Source organism: Ursus americanus, chromosome 11, assembly GCF_024610735.1.
Source record: "Ursus americanus isolate L20-20 chromosome 11, mUrsAme1.1.p, whole genome shotgun sequence".
In the NCBI taxonomy this organism is placed as follows: Eukaryota; Metazoa; Chordata; class Mammalia; order Carnivora; family Ursidae; genus Ursus; species Ursus americanus.
Window position 1 is genome coordinate 53,959,981 of NC_142137.1, and position 15,315 is coordinate 53,975,295.

Below are 15,315 nucleotides of genomic sequence, written 5' to 3' on the forward strand. Positions count from 1 at the left end.
CTGTAACATGGCCCACCACCCTAACATTTTCCTGTCGGACCCTTTCAGAGAAAATTTGCCAATCCCTGAAACTAGTCCAGAAAATCATGAGGGTCCAGCCTTCTGAAGCACACACTTTGGACAACACTGGGAAAGACCTGTTAGAGATCTCCAGGGCCAAAGGGAGTCAGCCAGCCACTCGTGAGCTCATTTAGCCCTCGGACATCCATGATGGTGGCAACATTTAGTTGTTCTCATTTATTTATCTTGGTTCCACACAGTGCTTTTAAACGGTGATTTATTTCCAACATTAAAAGAATTAGATTTCAAATGAAAATAAATTTTTGGATTTTCTGGCAGACAAGACAAAGCCTAGGCTAGTCTTACTGCCAGGCCAGCACAACTGGAGCTAGGTGGTGTCCGCTCCTTACAAAGGGACGGGCATTCTCCTCAGCCCTCACCACTGTCTGTATTCTTCTTACACCAGCCCCCTTTCACCTTTAGGTGGCCTTCTGGCTCCAGGAGGCATTTCTATTTGGGAATCCCAACTTAGGCCAGTCCCTTCCCTTAATATAGGGCAAGAAACTGAAAATTAAAAAAATAAATTAAAAAAAAAATAAGTGGCCAAGGCAGTTGGTGGGCATCTCCTGTCCTCCTTCCCCAGGATTTATATCTGGGTGTACTCACATTTTAACACTGTCTTTAACACTCCTTTCCCAAGGCTTAAGATTACTGGGATGCATCAAACACATGCTTGTGTAACGTAGTCATCTGTACGTTTTCAAAATGATTTCATTGAAAGAGTAGCACACGTTACAGACTCAGTGTGCTTGAATTCCTTTAATTTTCACAGTGGTCTTCTTGACATTCCACGATGACGCGAAACACCCCATTCCGTGGATTCAGATATCCTGGGCTGTGTTTCAGGAGTCATCACGGGAGGGGGAGTTAGTTTCCTGACGTTCAGTCATCAGCTTTGGGAGTTGAAGAACCCAAGTCATTTATTAACTGGCAGGAAATACCTGTAGGAGAGATGATAGCTAAGCTTGTTAGCTAAGCAGGACTTCAACAAATGAAAAAAGTTTGCTCTATTAACATTTTAACCTTTCTTGTTTTCTGGAACATTTTGGCTTGCTGTTTATGGTAACAGTAATGTGCAAAAACTAATGATCAGTACAGTAACCAATGGGAAAATAGAATTTCATTCCTAACATTCCATTGGACTGACAATGTCTGTTAAATATGACCTTTAATTCCAGATTCAACTTGTGGTGGAAGAATGAATAGATTTTCCAAAGGTCTGTTGCTGAGTAAATTCTAATATGAAAATAAGATGGTAAAACAGAACTGATTATATCTAACTTCAAAACATCCTGTCATTTGCTTCAAATAGTAAATATCCTAGCCTTTAAAATCAACATATTATTAATTAATGTTTCAACAATTTCAGGGTTAGACTTTTTTGTTTTCTGACACTATTCTAAGCCTAGTTGGGGAATATACCTTAATTGAGAAATTTTCAGCAGGTTTTTTTTTTTTTTAACACAGTTAATCTTGTCAGTCTTTTTCAGAAAGAAATACTTTATTTAGCAGTAATTCTTTTTCATTTTATGGCATCATTCTTTTTCCTAGAATTTTTATTTTACAATTTTATTTGAGTAAACATTTTTTATACAATTTAATTAAACATATACAGTTTTATGACCTCCATAGATAGTTTTCCTAGTGAGTGGACTCTTTTTTAATTATAACTGCAAGTATTTGCCTGTTATGATTCAAGTTTAGATACTGGCTAGTGTCCATCAATTTTCCCAAAGAACAAACAGTGCCTTCTATACCAGTTTTATTTATTTTCCTGATGACTGCTCTTTCCTGAGGAGTGGTACAGTATAACCCAATGAATGGTCTAAGTTCAAACAAACTACATTTATTTAACAAGCATTTATTAAGCACTTCCATTTATTAACGACTTGTGGATGTAGAGATAAGACACAATTCATAAGTACCCAGCTTTTTTGTTATTCTTTTCTAGAAATTTTTGGATTCAGACTGACTTTTGTTTTCACTTCCAAACTTTTGTGTTTAATTATCAAGGCTTCATCAACTCTTGGATTTCTACCCTTTCATTTTCAATTGTTACAGTTCTTTCCTTCACAGCCATAAAATTGTGACTCACTGTTGGCTCCTTCCTTTCATCCTAAAAAAATGATTGAGTGTAGCATTTTTAGATAACTGAATTATTTTTTAAATAATAGAATCAAGATAAAATTACAAAGGACTTTATCTTTACAGAGGACTTTATTCTTTGAAGATGCCCCAAACTCTTTATGAGCATAAACGGCTTCCAGAAATAATGTTATTTTAAATATATTTATGAAAAATTATAAAATTCAATTTAATAATAACCGCAAAGAGGGAATTGAAAGCAATTGTTTTTTTCTCATTATTGCAACTCTGTGAGGATTGACCTATTATTTGGATTATCACTATGTTGAATGTAAGACGAGTTCTTGGCTACACATAAGTCTTTTTTTACCACAACCTGTGTAAATAGTGACTCCTTTCAGTGGCAAGATTTTGGAAGGACAACAGGTAGAGAAGAAAGATTAACCGCTTTGCAGCTTTTCGTCACCTGTTCATTTTCGGTGATTACATTTTTCAAGGAAATTTGCTCTAAATTTTGCAGTTAATATTAAGTAAATACCTTTAAAACCTTTGTGGTACCCACAAACGTCAGTGAACACACATAGGTCACATTCCGAATATAATTCCTTGATAATAATTATATCATGATCTAGGAAAGAAAATTGTCTCTTCTTCCTTAACTGGTTCATAAATATGTCCACCTAAGAAAATTCCAAGAACGACTTTTTATGCAGATATGCTGAAAATAGAACTGGGTGGAAATAAAAAGTTTGTTGTATGCTTTTTATATATTATGTATGTGTGTAATTTGGTATATTTGTAATACAAGCTTTCATTTATCAATATAATTTCCTGCTAATTAAATTTGTCACATGCAGGGCACCTGGGTGGCTCTGTCAGTTAACCGTGTACTCTTGGTTTCAGCTCAGGTCCGATCTCAGTTGTGTGATTGAGCCCCACGTCAGGCTCCACACTCAGTGCACAGTCTGCCCCTTCCTCTCCCTCTGCTCCTCCCCCTACTGTCTCTCTCTCTCTAAAGAATAAACAAATAATAAAATCTTTAAAAAAAAGATAAATTTGTCACTTATACTTGGCAGCATGTAGTCCTCAGATTTAATTTCTGTTGTTATAGGGAATCATCATAAAACAGTGTTTATTGAGTATTTATAATGCAGTATCAATTTGCTAAACCATAAGTACCTAAAAAGGAGCAACCGATAATTTAAATATTGAGAAGTGTTAACAATTTCTTGTGACAAGGGTGTCACATATTGGAATTTATACTTGTTACCATACATTGAAACTGAGGAATGTTAAAAAAAATTGTTAAATATCTTGCTCTGAATCATAATTCTTCTGATTCTGTCCTCATTTCCACTTCTAAGCCCCTTAATGTACTGCACTGGAAGTGTAGTTAGTCTAGAAACTTCTTTCCCACACCATCTCCTTATCTCTCTCTGTCTTCCAGAGATATTGTATCAGTACCAGAAGTGGCCTTAGGAACCTTTGACTGCCAACATTGTGTGTAATTTGAGAAGCACAGGAACTCCATCCAAGAGTGTCGCTCTCTCTCTTTCTTTCTCTCTCTCATGTTGTGGTGGCTGACATTTCCTCATTTTGAGTTTTGAAGCCTTTTTAGTTTTCAGAAGTTCCTCATTAAAATATAAGTACCTCACAGAGAAGTAAGGTTCTGCAAAAAGGAGGCATAAGTTAAGTGTGATGAGAAAGAAGAGTGGACAGAAAACATCGACAGTAAAATTCTACCTCAGTCCTGACCAGGCAAGCCTCAAATTCTGCCTCCTCAGATGCCCTTTTTCCATAGTACACTTGTCTAAGTTTTCGGTCTTTCAAATTCACCCTCCCTATCTCTGCTTTCTTTCATAGCCAGGCTTCCTCTTTTTGCATTCACTTCTCAAAAGGTGGTCACGAGTTCAGCATTTCCACACTATTGAAACTGATTCCTGTACAGTTACCACCAAAATTGCAATGCAAAGTTAAAGGCCTTCTTGGTTTTGACCATTCTCGACCTTTCTAGTATACTTGATATGGCCACACCTTCTGTGAAATTTCTTCACTTAAATTCTATAAAACCACTTTCCATAAGAACTATTTTTAGTTCTCATATTTAGAGCTCTTAAAAAAATATGATATTTAAGTATAGGAATATCTATGATTACATTAAATCTCCATTCTAGCTTGAGTGATCCCAGACACATCTATAGATTCTCTGGCATTGTTTCTTGGCCAGACCTCTTACAAAAACCTGTATACCTGCCGGTGTATCCAGATGTCACATAGGCACCTCAGTTCCCATTACTGGATTTATTCATCCCACCCCACCTAAGTTTGCAGTTCTTTTAGTATTTCCTCTTTCCTTTTATGACATCATTATGTACCAGTTTCTCAAGCTGGAGACCAGAAATATATCCCCTAGTCCTCCCTTTTTTTTCTCTTCCCCAATTAGTTACTAAATATTGTACATTCTATTTTTGGATGTCTTGTATCCATCTCTTTCTTACCATCCTCATTGTACTCAAAACATCAAGCCTGAATTAATACTGTTATTTATTCTTATTGTGTATTCCCTTTTAGTTGGCCATGGAGCCTCAAAAGTGGTTTCAAATTTAAATTTAATTTTCTCACTTAGTTTCCTTTCATATTTTCCCTTTCCTCTAAGACAGTTCAGAAGATTATCAGTCATTCATGATGCATCCAGAAATTTATTCGGTAAAGATTGAGTACCCACCTACTATGGGTGTGGGATATGGCAGGAAGACAGAGTCCCACCATTCATGGTGCCAACATTCTATAAGGCCCTCCAGTAGTATCCATTACCCATATATCCGACCGTTCCTGTACTTTACTCCAGTAATGCCATGTCACCCAGGTTCCCAGAACTTTTCACTGCCATCTTGGTATGTATGTCAGTAATTCTGTTTGCTAGGAATATTTATCTCTAGTCTCTTGTCCCCACATTGCTATAGTGACCCCTGATATTACTCACAGGTATCCTTTGTAATGGATTGTCTTTGCCCCCTTCTCACCAAGCTGCTAGTCATGCCGTCCTTTGAGCCACTGAGGACTTAAAGCATTCAGAGAACTGTGACTCTATCTCCCATTCATGCCTCTGTGAGAGCAGTGGCATTGTCTTAGAGCATAATTCTAGCCTGTGTGCTTCACACACTAAACAGTGATTATATTTTTATTGAATGAACATGTAAATGTCTGTGATGAGAGCTTCTTGCCAGTTAACTTCACAGACCTGCCTGTAGAGTTGGGTTTTTCTGAAGTAACATTCCTTCCTTGGGCTAGGTGCCTGAGGCAGCTGAGAATGAAGAATTCATGATTCACAAGATGCTGTTAAACTGTTGTGATGCTTTCTGCTTATGCACATCAATTACCTAATTAGACATCTTTTGTTAGATCACGTACCTTCTTGTACTGTTCCCACAGGACAGTTTGGAAAATGTTTAAATATTAGAATGGAATCATTATAGAAATGTCCTTTTAAAATTAAATATATATATTTGTATATGTGTATGTGTATGCGTATGTAAATATTTGTACGTAGTCTTCTGTCTTTATACGTAGTGCAGGTGCTTTGTGATAATTTTAGTCCATCTTCCCCGGTCTCAGCCTCTTGGTAAAAGTCTGTTAACTGTCAGGGAGACTTAGTGTAACAGAGAAAATCCATTACTCCTACTAGAAAGCCAGCTCTAAGCTTGTTTCTTACTGAGGATGAGTCAGTAAAAAAAAAACTTGAAATAAAAAGACACAGAGACCAACTTGAAGTCACAGAAACATATTTCTGGAATTGCAAATGGCATATGCTGGTGCCTGTGAACCCCAAATATGCATTTTATGAATATTAATAATATGCGAGTTCACTTTTGGAATTTACCTTTGATGTTTATATTACTTTATTTATATGAATTTCTACCAGAGCTTCATAATTCATTCTGTGAAAAGGCCCTGGACTTTTTACACAAGCTCTAATGGGCAGTAGCACTTCTTTCCTTTCATGTGTGGATAGCCAATAAATTGAGTTGAAGATTTTGAGGGAAATTTCAATAACTTGATTTTACACTTGTGGAAATGAAGACACAAAGACCTTAAGAGACTTCCTTGATGTTGGAGTATTATTGATGGACTCTTCTAGAGCTGCTCCCATTATACCATCCCTAAGATTCATGGGTTGTTTGGTTTTCTTGGATGTCATTAAACCATAAATCAAACTTGTATAATCCCTCTGTGTTGATCAAGGTTCCTACCTGATCCCACTCCCGGCAGCAGAACTAGCCAACTGTGCGGATTTGGGGACCCTCTGCCAAGGTAGGGAGCCAACATCGTCCTCTGGAGTCTGTTTCCTACTTGCTATTTTGGATAATGTGGTTGTAATTATGTAGATATTATCTTAATTTTCACTTGAGAAGCCAGAAACCAGCAAAACAGAAGAATTTCTGGATGTGTTTTAGCTGTGTGGGTGCACAGTATGTACACTGTTGAGAAAGAATGCATTCACACACTGGACGACCATATTGCCATAAAGCACTGGGTTTTTAAATGTGAATGATTATATGCTATTAAACAAGGATTTATTTCATTTTTCCCTCTTCTTATTCTCAAGAGTATTGCCAACGTCCTGTGTAAATATAGTCATGCAATATTTTCAAAAAAGTATTCGTGTGTAAAAAACAAGGGGAAAATTAAGTTAAATATTCAGTTAACCTTGAGACAAGACCATAAGGCAATTTATGGTGTACAATATAACTTAAATATTAAGATAAAATTAGTTATGTTAAACTAATCTTAATGTAATTGTATCATTATAATGCACAATGACTGTATTATGGCCGGTACTCCAATTATATATTATGTACTAAATAGTTGCATGCTAATAATATATAATTAAAGTCACATAAGTTTTAAAATAATAAGTATTTTGCTTTAATTTTATCATTGCTCCTCCTAATTACTTATGACCCATTTTCATCCATTTATTCTATTAAATATTTCCTTATGAAGTAACACGTTCTATGTACCACATTAAGAATCATGACAATGCCTTTTGAAAAAGCTGAATCTCTTATTAAGAGGATCATATCCTGAAAGTAGACAGAAACCTAAGCTCTCTTCTGTGGTTCCAGTGTGGGAGTAGTCAGGGAGAAGAGATGTAATTCAGTATTCTGTTTGCTTCTTTTCTGAGGCAGTATTTTTTGTTATTATTACTGATGAATGATTTATGAAAATAAAGTCATTACATAATTTCCACACACTCACTGTAGTCTTAAAATAGTTAAATGAAATAGAAACCTTAATTTTGCTTAGTTCAAGATCTGAAGGGTTTTTTAAACTGTTTTTTTCTTTTAATCTGAGATACCTATAGTACTGATTCCTTGAGTCAAAGAGTGGATGCCTGGCATCTCCCCTCTCCCCCCGCCCCCTGCCATGTCCTAAATGGCCAAAAAGCGTTTTTAAATTCATTGATGTATTTTACACTAAGATAAATATAATTTATTGTTCATGATTTTAAAAAATACAAACTTCAAAAAGAATCCTCATTTTTAAGAATTATATATTACTTTGGAATGGAGAATTATTTTAATTAAAGATATATATTTTGAATCAAAGAATTTCACTTTCAGAAGGTAATAATAATCATGATCACTTAATGCATAATCATGTAAGCGTCTTAAATTTAGGTAATATTTTTAAAATTGAGATATATGACAAATAGTCATTGTACATATGAATGTACATCTAATACGAACATACTCCTAAGATAAACTAAAGGGGAATTGTGTGTTATTTTACTACCTATACAGCTCTTCCAGAATCCCTTAGAAAGTTATAGATTTGAAAGTTATAGAAAGTTATATGTAGTTATATGTAGAGAGAGTATATAGAAAGTTATGTATTCGAAATCTTTGAAAGTTTTAATAGTATAAGAAGCATAGCTATGAGAATGTCTCCCCTGTAAGGCTTGTCCTTACGAAATCCATTTTATCCATCAACATTTAGTAGAGTTATTGGGATCTATAAATGATACTATACATTTATATTCTGCATAGTCTATACATTTCATTCTCTTTTGTTTTTCTTTACATTTATCTTCTCAAGGAGAAATACATTTTCCTCTGAGACTTTACTTCTCTGGCCTCATTGGAAGACTAACTTAGTTTAGATGATTTTTCAAACTGATAGGTATAATACAGACAGTCTTCTCTAACCTTTTCTTTTTGCAAACTTAGGAAATTGCATTCTAGAAAGATTTAGTAATTCACTATGTGATCATCAGCCTGTTACTGACAGACCTCGGTCCAGAATCTACATGGTCTTCCTCCTGTTCCTTGGTCCCAGCTCCAAACTCTTGTGCAGTATGACACCAAAGGACACAGGACGTGATTCTTAATGTGCCATAGGCAGCATTGCTTCATTTTATGCATTGTAACCTTAGAGTCTGTTGTATTTAGTAGCAAGAAGTGTTTTCTATGCCTCCTCTATATAGCATTAATTATAGATTGCTCATCCATATTAACTGTCATGTGCTCCTTGCAAAATTACATCTTTCTCATCTTTATTACCAGCTACTGTAGACTCTCCTAGTACTACACCACCCACTGTCACCACTAACATGCCTGTTACTAATAGAATCGATAAACAAAGGAATGGTAAGAAATCATTACCTTTTATATTTGTGGTATGTCTGATGTGATAAAAATTGTATTCTAAGAACGGGATATCTAATGTTCAAACAGAATCTCTGTTATTGGACTCAATCGGTACATTTGCACATTTGTGAAGATTAATAAGATAAATAAATACCACTTGACTCCCTTGAGTTCCTTATTCCAATGACCGGTGGTCTGAGTACATTTCCAGTACTACTCTTGTACACTTTTGCAAAAACTGCTTTCAAAGGAAGCTTTTAGAGAAAAGCATTTAATGCAAAAGAATTAATTTGCTTTCTACCAGATATCTAAAAAACATATTCATGGTATCTTGTCAGATTCTTCTTTTCAGGAAACTAGTTTAGTTTCTTAAAGAATTTTATAATTTCAAAAAAACTAAATTATGCTAGGAATGTAATTTCTCACTGAAGCCAACTTTATTTATGTTTAAGCGTTCATGTCATTTAGATCAATTTATATGGTAATACTTTGCTCTCTGTTTTTATTTGTTGGAAGAATAATGGTTAGAATGTGATTGCATATCAACTAAGTCAATTTTCAGCTGACAAAATTTCAATTTAAGCGGCAATACTTCTTGCCTCTTTTTCCGTATATACTTTTCTATTTATATTATTTGTAATTTGTAAATAGGGCAGTTATATAAGATACAGATGAGGAGAGAAAATGCCAGATAATGTGAGTTATTTAGTCTGCCACCTATACGGACTACATACATAGCCTCTTGGTAATTCAGAGTAAACGATTTAAGTCTCTTCTAGAAAAGAGAAATTCCAATCAGGTGACCACGCCGTTGCCTCGCATACAGTAACATTCTTAAATATGAGCTACTAGAAACAAAGGAATTTTTTCAACCCCAATCATTTAACTTGTGAGGCCAAAACATCTGTAATATATCACCAGGCACCAAAACCCAGAGAAAAGAAACCCACATAGTTCATTTTTTTCTTTGGCTTCACGGGTTACACCAACTTCCTCTGTGAGGACATTTAAATTGGAAGTATGGAATATTTTACATGAAACATAGATATAAATTTCACTGGGGTTATAAAGACATCGATTCAGGGAAGTGTTTATGGTTATTCTGGTAGTTACACCAAGGAGATTTATGATGGGGTGAACATTCCAGCAACCCCCAGGAAAGCAGCAGCAGCTGACGTTCCCAGTGCATATTTCACATGGACGCCAGCCAGTAGATGGGAATATTATAATTCTAACTAAGTATTTCACTCTTTGTATGAACATACAAAGAGCCTCTGTGGCATTCTCCCTCCAGGACTGGCACATCCTCTACTGCCCAAGAACGTTTATAGGATGCTTCAGAGTCCTTGACTTGGTGGAGTGGAACTGTATTCACTCAATCATGTCATTTCTGACATTCTCGAAGAGAGCCTTGTTCAGCCATATCTCTCTGCGTCATAACCTTCACTGGAGATTCAACAAAGCAAGCAAATGATAGAATCAGTTAAAATGGTGTGACTTGACTACATTAAAGAAAAAAACAATTTAGATGATTCTTGATAAAAATGTAATCTTAGCATTTAAAAATACTCAGCAGTCATCACGTGGTAGAAATATTCTCAAAATTATGTATTCAAATCTGTGTACTATCAGAACACTTTTTACCACATCCTTGAACCACCTAGACTATTGACTTAATAGTTTTTTTCTAAATTGACTCCCATTTTTACTTACACATTTGCATTTATATGGGCAAATCGATATCGCTTTTGTAAAGTCAGTACTGTTTATTGTAAAATAGAAATGAAAGCGAGAATAAATGTAATGAAAACTTAGTTATCGAATTTTCCCTGTATCCTATTACTTTCTCATATCCCTATGCCTGAAGCCTTCATTATCTTTTTAAAAAGGGAGAGTAACAAAGTGTTAGAGACAGACTATAATCTAATTAATATTTTTTCTTTGATGTAGTCAAATTAAAAATAACTGGAAAGAGAATTACTTGTTCACCTTGTGAATAAATGGGATTTAACATCATGTCCCGGACTTTCTAAATCATTTACATACTGTCAGCAATTTCAGATACACTTTTCTTATTCCTTGGGAAACTAACATAGTAAACATTTTCAGGCTTCTGATCTGATATATTAGAGAATCCTGTTTTATGCACAGTAAGAAAGATAGGCGCAACTATCAAATTTGTCATTTAACTTATCCAGTCCTTTAAATTCTGGATTATCGAAGAGTTTTGCCGGGTCCATCAATGACAATATGCTGGTGTGGGGGAGGGGCAGGGGTTGAGATTGTTTGATAATCAGACATATTTCTTCAATGTATCAATGACATTTGTTTTCCTAAACTTTATGAAGTGTTCCTATTTCTCTATGTAAAGTTCTTTTTGTTATCTTCAATGGGACTTTTATCTGATACCTCGGATTGTGCAGTAGGAAAATCATATCTTTAAGTTACTTTTCATAAACCGATATTTCAGTATGTAATGGATAATCTAGGTATTCCCACGAATAACTTTTGCGCCTCTTACATTACATTCTGAAGGAGAGCTCTTGGGCAAATTATTATTTGCATACCAAACCGTCTCTTCTGTGCTTGAAGCATCACTCCAGTGCTACTGAGTATTAAATCTTGTGGGGTCAACACAAGTAACCCAAGTAAGGAACTAACTCAGTCATTATTATTCTAAACACACAACTTACAGGTATTAATGGTATCACTGCTTCCAGATTCGTAACATACGTTTAACTACTCAAAAACAATTAGTCTCTGGATATGTGTATAGATTGGACAATCAATCTAGCTTTATATGCCAGTTATCTAAAGAAATTGTGTGTATAGGATAAGGAGAACTCCAGTTATATTACAAATGTGACTGTCATGTTGTGATTGCCTCATCACCAGTTCAAGGAAATCATTTTAACTCTAAAATAACATTTGGTTTATATTTTAACATCTCTCTTTTCAAACAAATATTTTAAAATCTACCTTTTGCAAACCTATATTTCATACTCTTGAATATAGAATAAATACATAATATCATTTCTATGTCTCCTAAGAACCCCTGAAAAGAGTGTTAAGAAGGACCAAAAAAATGATTAATTGGAGAAAGACTTATTGACAGGAATATACTGTTTTGATACCACGTCTGTACTGGCAAGCACTGATTTCCACTTTGAGGTTCTCCTTGACTGAAAGAGTCCTCTAATTGAAAAACGGGTATACTCTTTAATACTTCTTCCCCCCACCCCACCTCCAGAAATGTCTGTCATAAATTCTTCTGGCTTGGATGTCATTATTAGGACAATAGCTTTTGAAGTCTCTGGAAAATATGAGAACGTGTGATTGGCTTTTCTATTGAGACACTGTGCGAGTTGTTACATCTGAGAAAACCCCTTGACTGCTGGGATGGCCTGGCAAAGCCTGAATCAGTATGTCATAATTGTGCATTTTCTGTAGCACCAGTACTTAAGCCAATGTATTTTTGCAGCAATCCCAGACCCCTCCCACCAACTCTTTGGAGGACATTTTCTCTTGCTTTGACAGCTCACTCCTGGACATCGCTCATGTTGACTTGTTGGCTGCATTATTCACAAATTTTAAACAAGTATAGCAAGTAGCCTCCACTGAGTATATAAATACCTCATTCTAAGGCTTCTGAAGAGAGACTACTTGAAAATGATCTATAGCACAAGAGAATCAGTAACATAGGAGGTTACGTTGTTCTCTGTGTTCACATATTTTATTTGCTATCAGCAATATAACTCTAGGGAGAGTGCTGTATTTATAGGTTGATTTGGGCTGTCTCTGATGTGGATGCCCTTCTCATTTATAGATAACAGCAGATTGAAAAAAATGAGGCAGGAAACATTTAAAATTTAAAGAAGAATATCTTAAATGTTTCCAAAACATTTCAGAAATGTCAGTGATTAAAAAAAAATAATGAATTTTAGTATTTTGCAGTGTTTTCCTGAGAGGGAAAGAACCCTACTCTTAAACACATGCTTTAGGTCTCCATCTAGTGGTGGCTTTTCAGCGGCTCTGCGGGCACCAGGGAGCATACCCAGGATACCCTTAGGATCCTGGAATAACCCTTGGACCTCTGCAATTTGAATTTCTCCTCAGTCGTTCAGAATGTCCGTGATTTGATGTAATGACATACACAGTGTGAAAAGGTTTTTTAAAAATCTGAATTTATATCATTTGGTTTGAATATATTCCTCTAAATATTTTAAATTCAGAATATTTTTAGAGGAGCATGAAATCAACATCATTAAAATACCTGAAGAGATTTAGAAGCTAAATAACCTAATCTGCATAAGTTAAACCCACTTGTCCTTGGACTTGTACCAATTTCATGTATTTATATTGTTACATCTGGGGGTGGCAAAATTTTTAGCATGAGATTCTGACCCCATACTGGAAAAGCATTCCTTTAATAGTGGGACTGGAATTTGCATTTTGGTAGATATGGGAGTTTCCAGGGGCAGAGTTTTATATTTTTCTACTGACTTCCCAACTTTTTTATTAAATCTATTCCCCAACATCACTTTAATCATATATTTCTACATTTTCTGTGTATACTGTTACTTAAACTACACCAAAATGTAAGCATGAAGAAAGATGACTGACAATAATGGAGATTCAATTTTCTTTCTCTGTATAGCCTATGATATTTTAAAATGATATTTTTCTTATTAGCTACTTATAGTAAGGTACCCTATAACATACACCTAGAGAGATTTAGCAAACCCTGGCTGGTGACTTCAAACTGCATTTATGATATACATATATCAGGCTACTTTAAAGACTGTCCCAAAAAGAAAAAAGCAGAACCTTCTTCTCCCAAAAGAGTTTCTTTTTAAAGCAACTTCGTCCAGTTAAAATTCTATCTGTAAATATGCTTTCTTTTCCCCCTTTACTTTGATACAAGTGACTATATTTATGGAATTTTGATGAAAAATCTGGTAAATGACTCCATAGGAGTAAATGCTACATTGGGGAGGGGAAAGAGAAAAGGAAGAATACGGGGCCGAGGGCACCAAATATGTATATGCCTGTTCTTTTTCAGGTTAACTTCTGTCCATCATTCCACTCAAGTTTTCATACCCTAAACTCTGTCATTCTTTATAATGAACAAAAAAATGATAATTTCTTGTTATAAGAGATCAACTTGTACATGAAAAGGTCATGAAAAAATTTGGGAATTCTATATCCAAAATCTATAGAATTAAAGAAATATGTGGGCAATAATTGAGGAGCAATGAATTATTTATAAGAATAAATAATTGAAAACTCTTTCTAAGAATTATAAATGTCAATGAACATAAAGCCAAAATATCTCAAATTTTCTGTGACTATGTGGAAGGTGTTTTATTAATTTTTTTAGGTTTTTTTTTTTTAATTGAAGTGTAGGTGACACACCATGTTATGGTGTACAACATAGTGACTTGACAAGTGTGTGTTATGCTGTGCTCACAAGTATAGCTACCATCTCATGATACAAATGCTGTTACAATGCCATTGACTATATTCTCTGTACTGTACCTTTTATTATTGTGACTGATTCATTCCATAACTGGAAAACCTGTATATCCCACAGAAAGCATTTCTTTTAAATTGTGTGAAATTGTGTGATTATAAATTTGAATTGATAATTATATGTCTGTAAAATATAATTAACGGACCAAATCCTATTTCCAATGGACAGATGGAATTGTCTATAGAATTTCCATAGTGATTCAAAATATCCTTCGTCACCCTGAGGTTAAAGTACAGAGCAAGGTAGCAGAATGGGTAAGTGAACTTGTCCAGTTTCCTCTTTTTGAAAGAAAGAAAAGTTTGAAACTTTTAACCTCTGGAAATCTGGAAAGAACTCTACTGTCTGGGGTCCTGACTCCACAGATCACACTGAAACATAGACACTGTTACACTGTTCCTTATATACATTACGAATAGACGCGCAAGTGAGGTGTATGTTGATGCCTAGAAAGGAAGGTGCGTTTGAATCAAGGGTAAGCCTAATAGACGATTAATGTCTAAGGAAGAAAAGTACCACACAAATAGAAATATATTTTCATAGGTATCTTTATTTACTATTACATCCCTACATTTTCAACAGAGCTTTGAAAGATAGATTATATATTTTTATTTAATTGTTTGAATGTTTGATTCATAAACCAAAAAGCATAACAAAGTATATCATGAAAATATTCTGCCCATCGCTGTAGCTCATCTCCTTGGAGACCAACGCATCTGCTTAGAAATCATTGGGTTTTTTCCCCCTGAATTTCTTTGTGCATATGAAAGAGAGTAAGACTATAGAATCTGCTTTTTCCTCCTTTTTACACTAAAAACATATTTTGCATACAATTCTACATTGTACTTTTTTTTGTTATTGCCAGATTTACATCATAAGTATGCAGAGACCTTCTCTTTCTTTCTTTCTTTCTCTCTTTCTTTCTTTCTTTCTTTCTTTCTTTCTTTCTTTCTTTCTTTCTTTCTTTTTTTAAATAATGCATAGTATTCC

General features: G+C 34.9%; 1 protein-coding gene across 4 annotated transcripts in view; it reads left to right on the plus strand.

Moving 5' to 3' along the window:
- Positions 1–15,315, plus strand: part of ADGRG6 (adhesion G protein-coupled receptor G6) — a 133,608-nt gene that overhangs the window by 69,212 nt on the left and 49,081 nt on the right. For 3 of the 4 annotated variants that reach the window (XM_087865529.1, XM_045810084.2, XM_045810086.2), the window contains 3 exons: positions 6,388–6,456; positions 8,712–8,795; positions 14,497–14,582. In XM_087865529.1, the coding sequence (XP_087721655.1) occupies positions 6,388–6,456; positions 8,712–8,795; positions 14,497–14,582 (239 nt within the window). The remainder of the gene's footprint in view (positions 1–6,387; positions 6,457–8,711; positions 8,796–14,496; positions 14,583–15,315) is intronic. The other variant, XM_045810085.2, reaches the window with a different exon arrangement.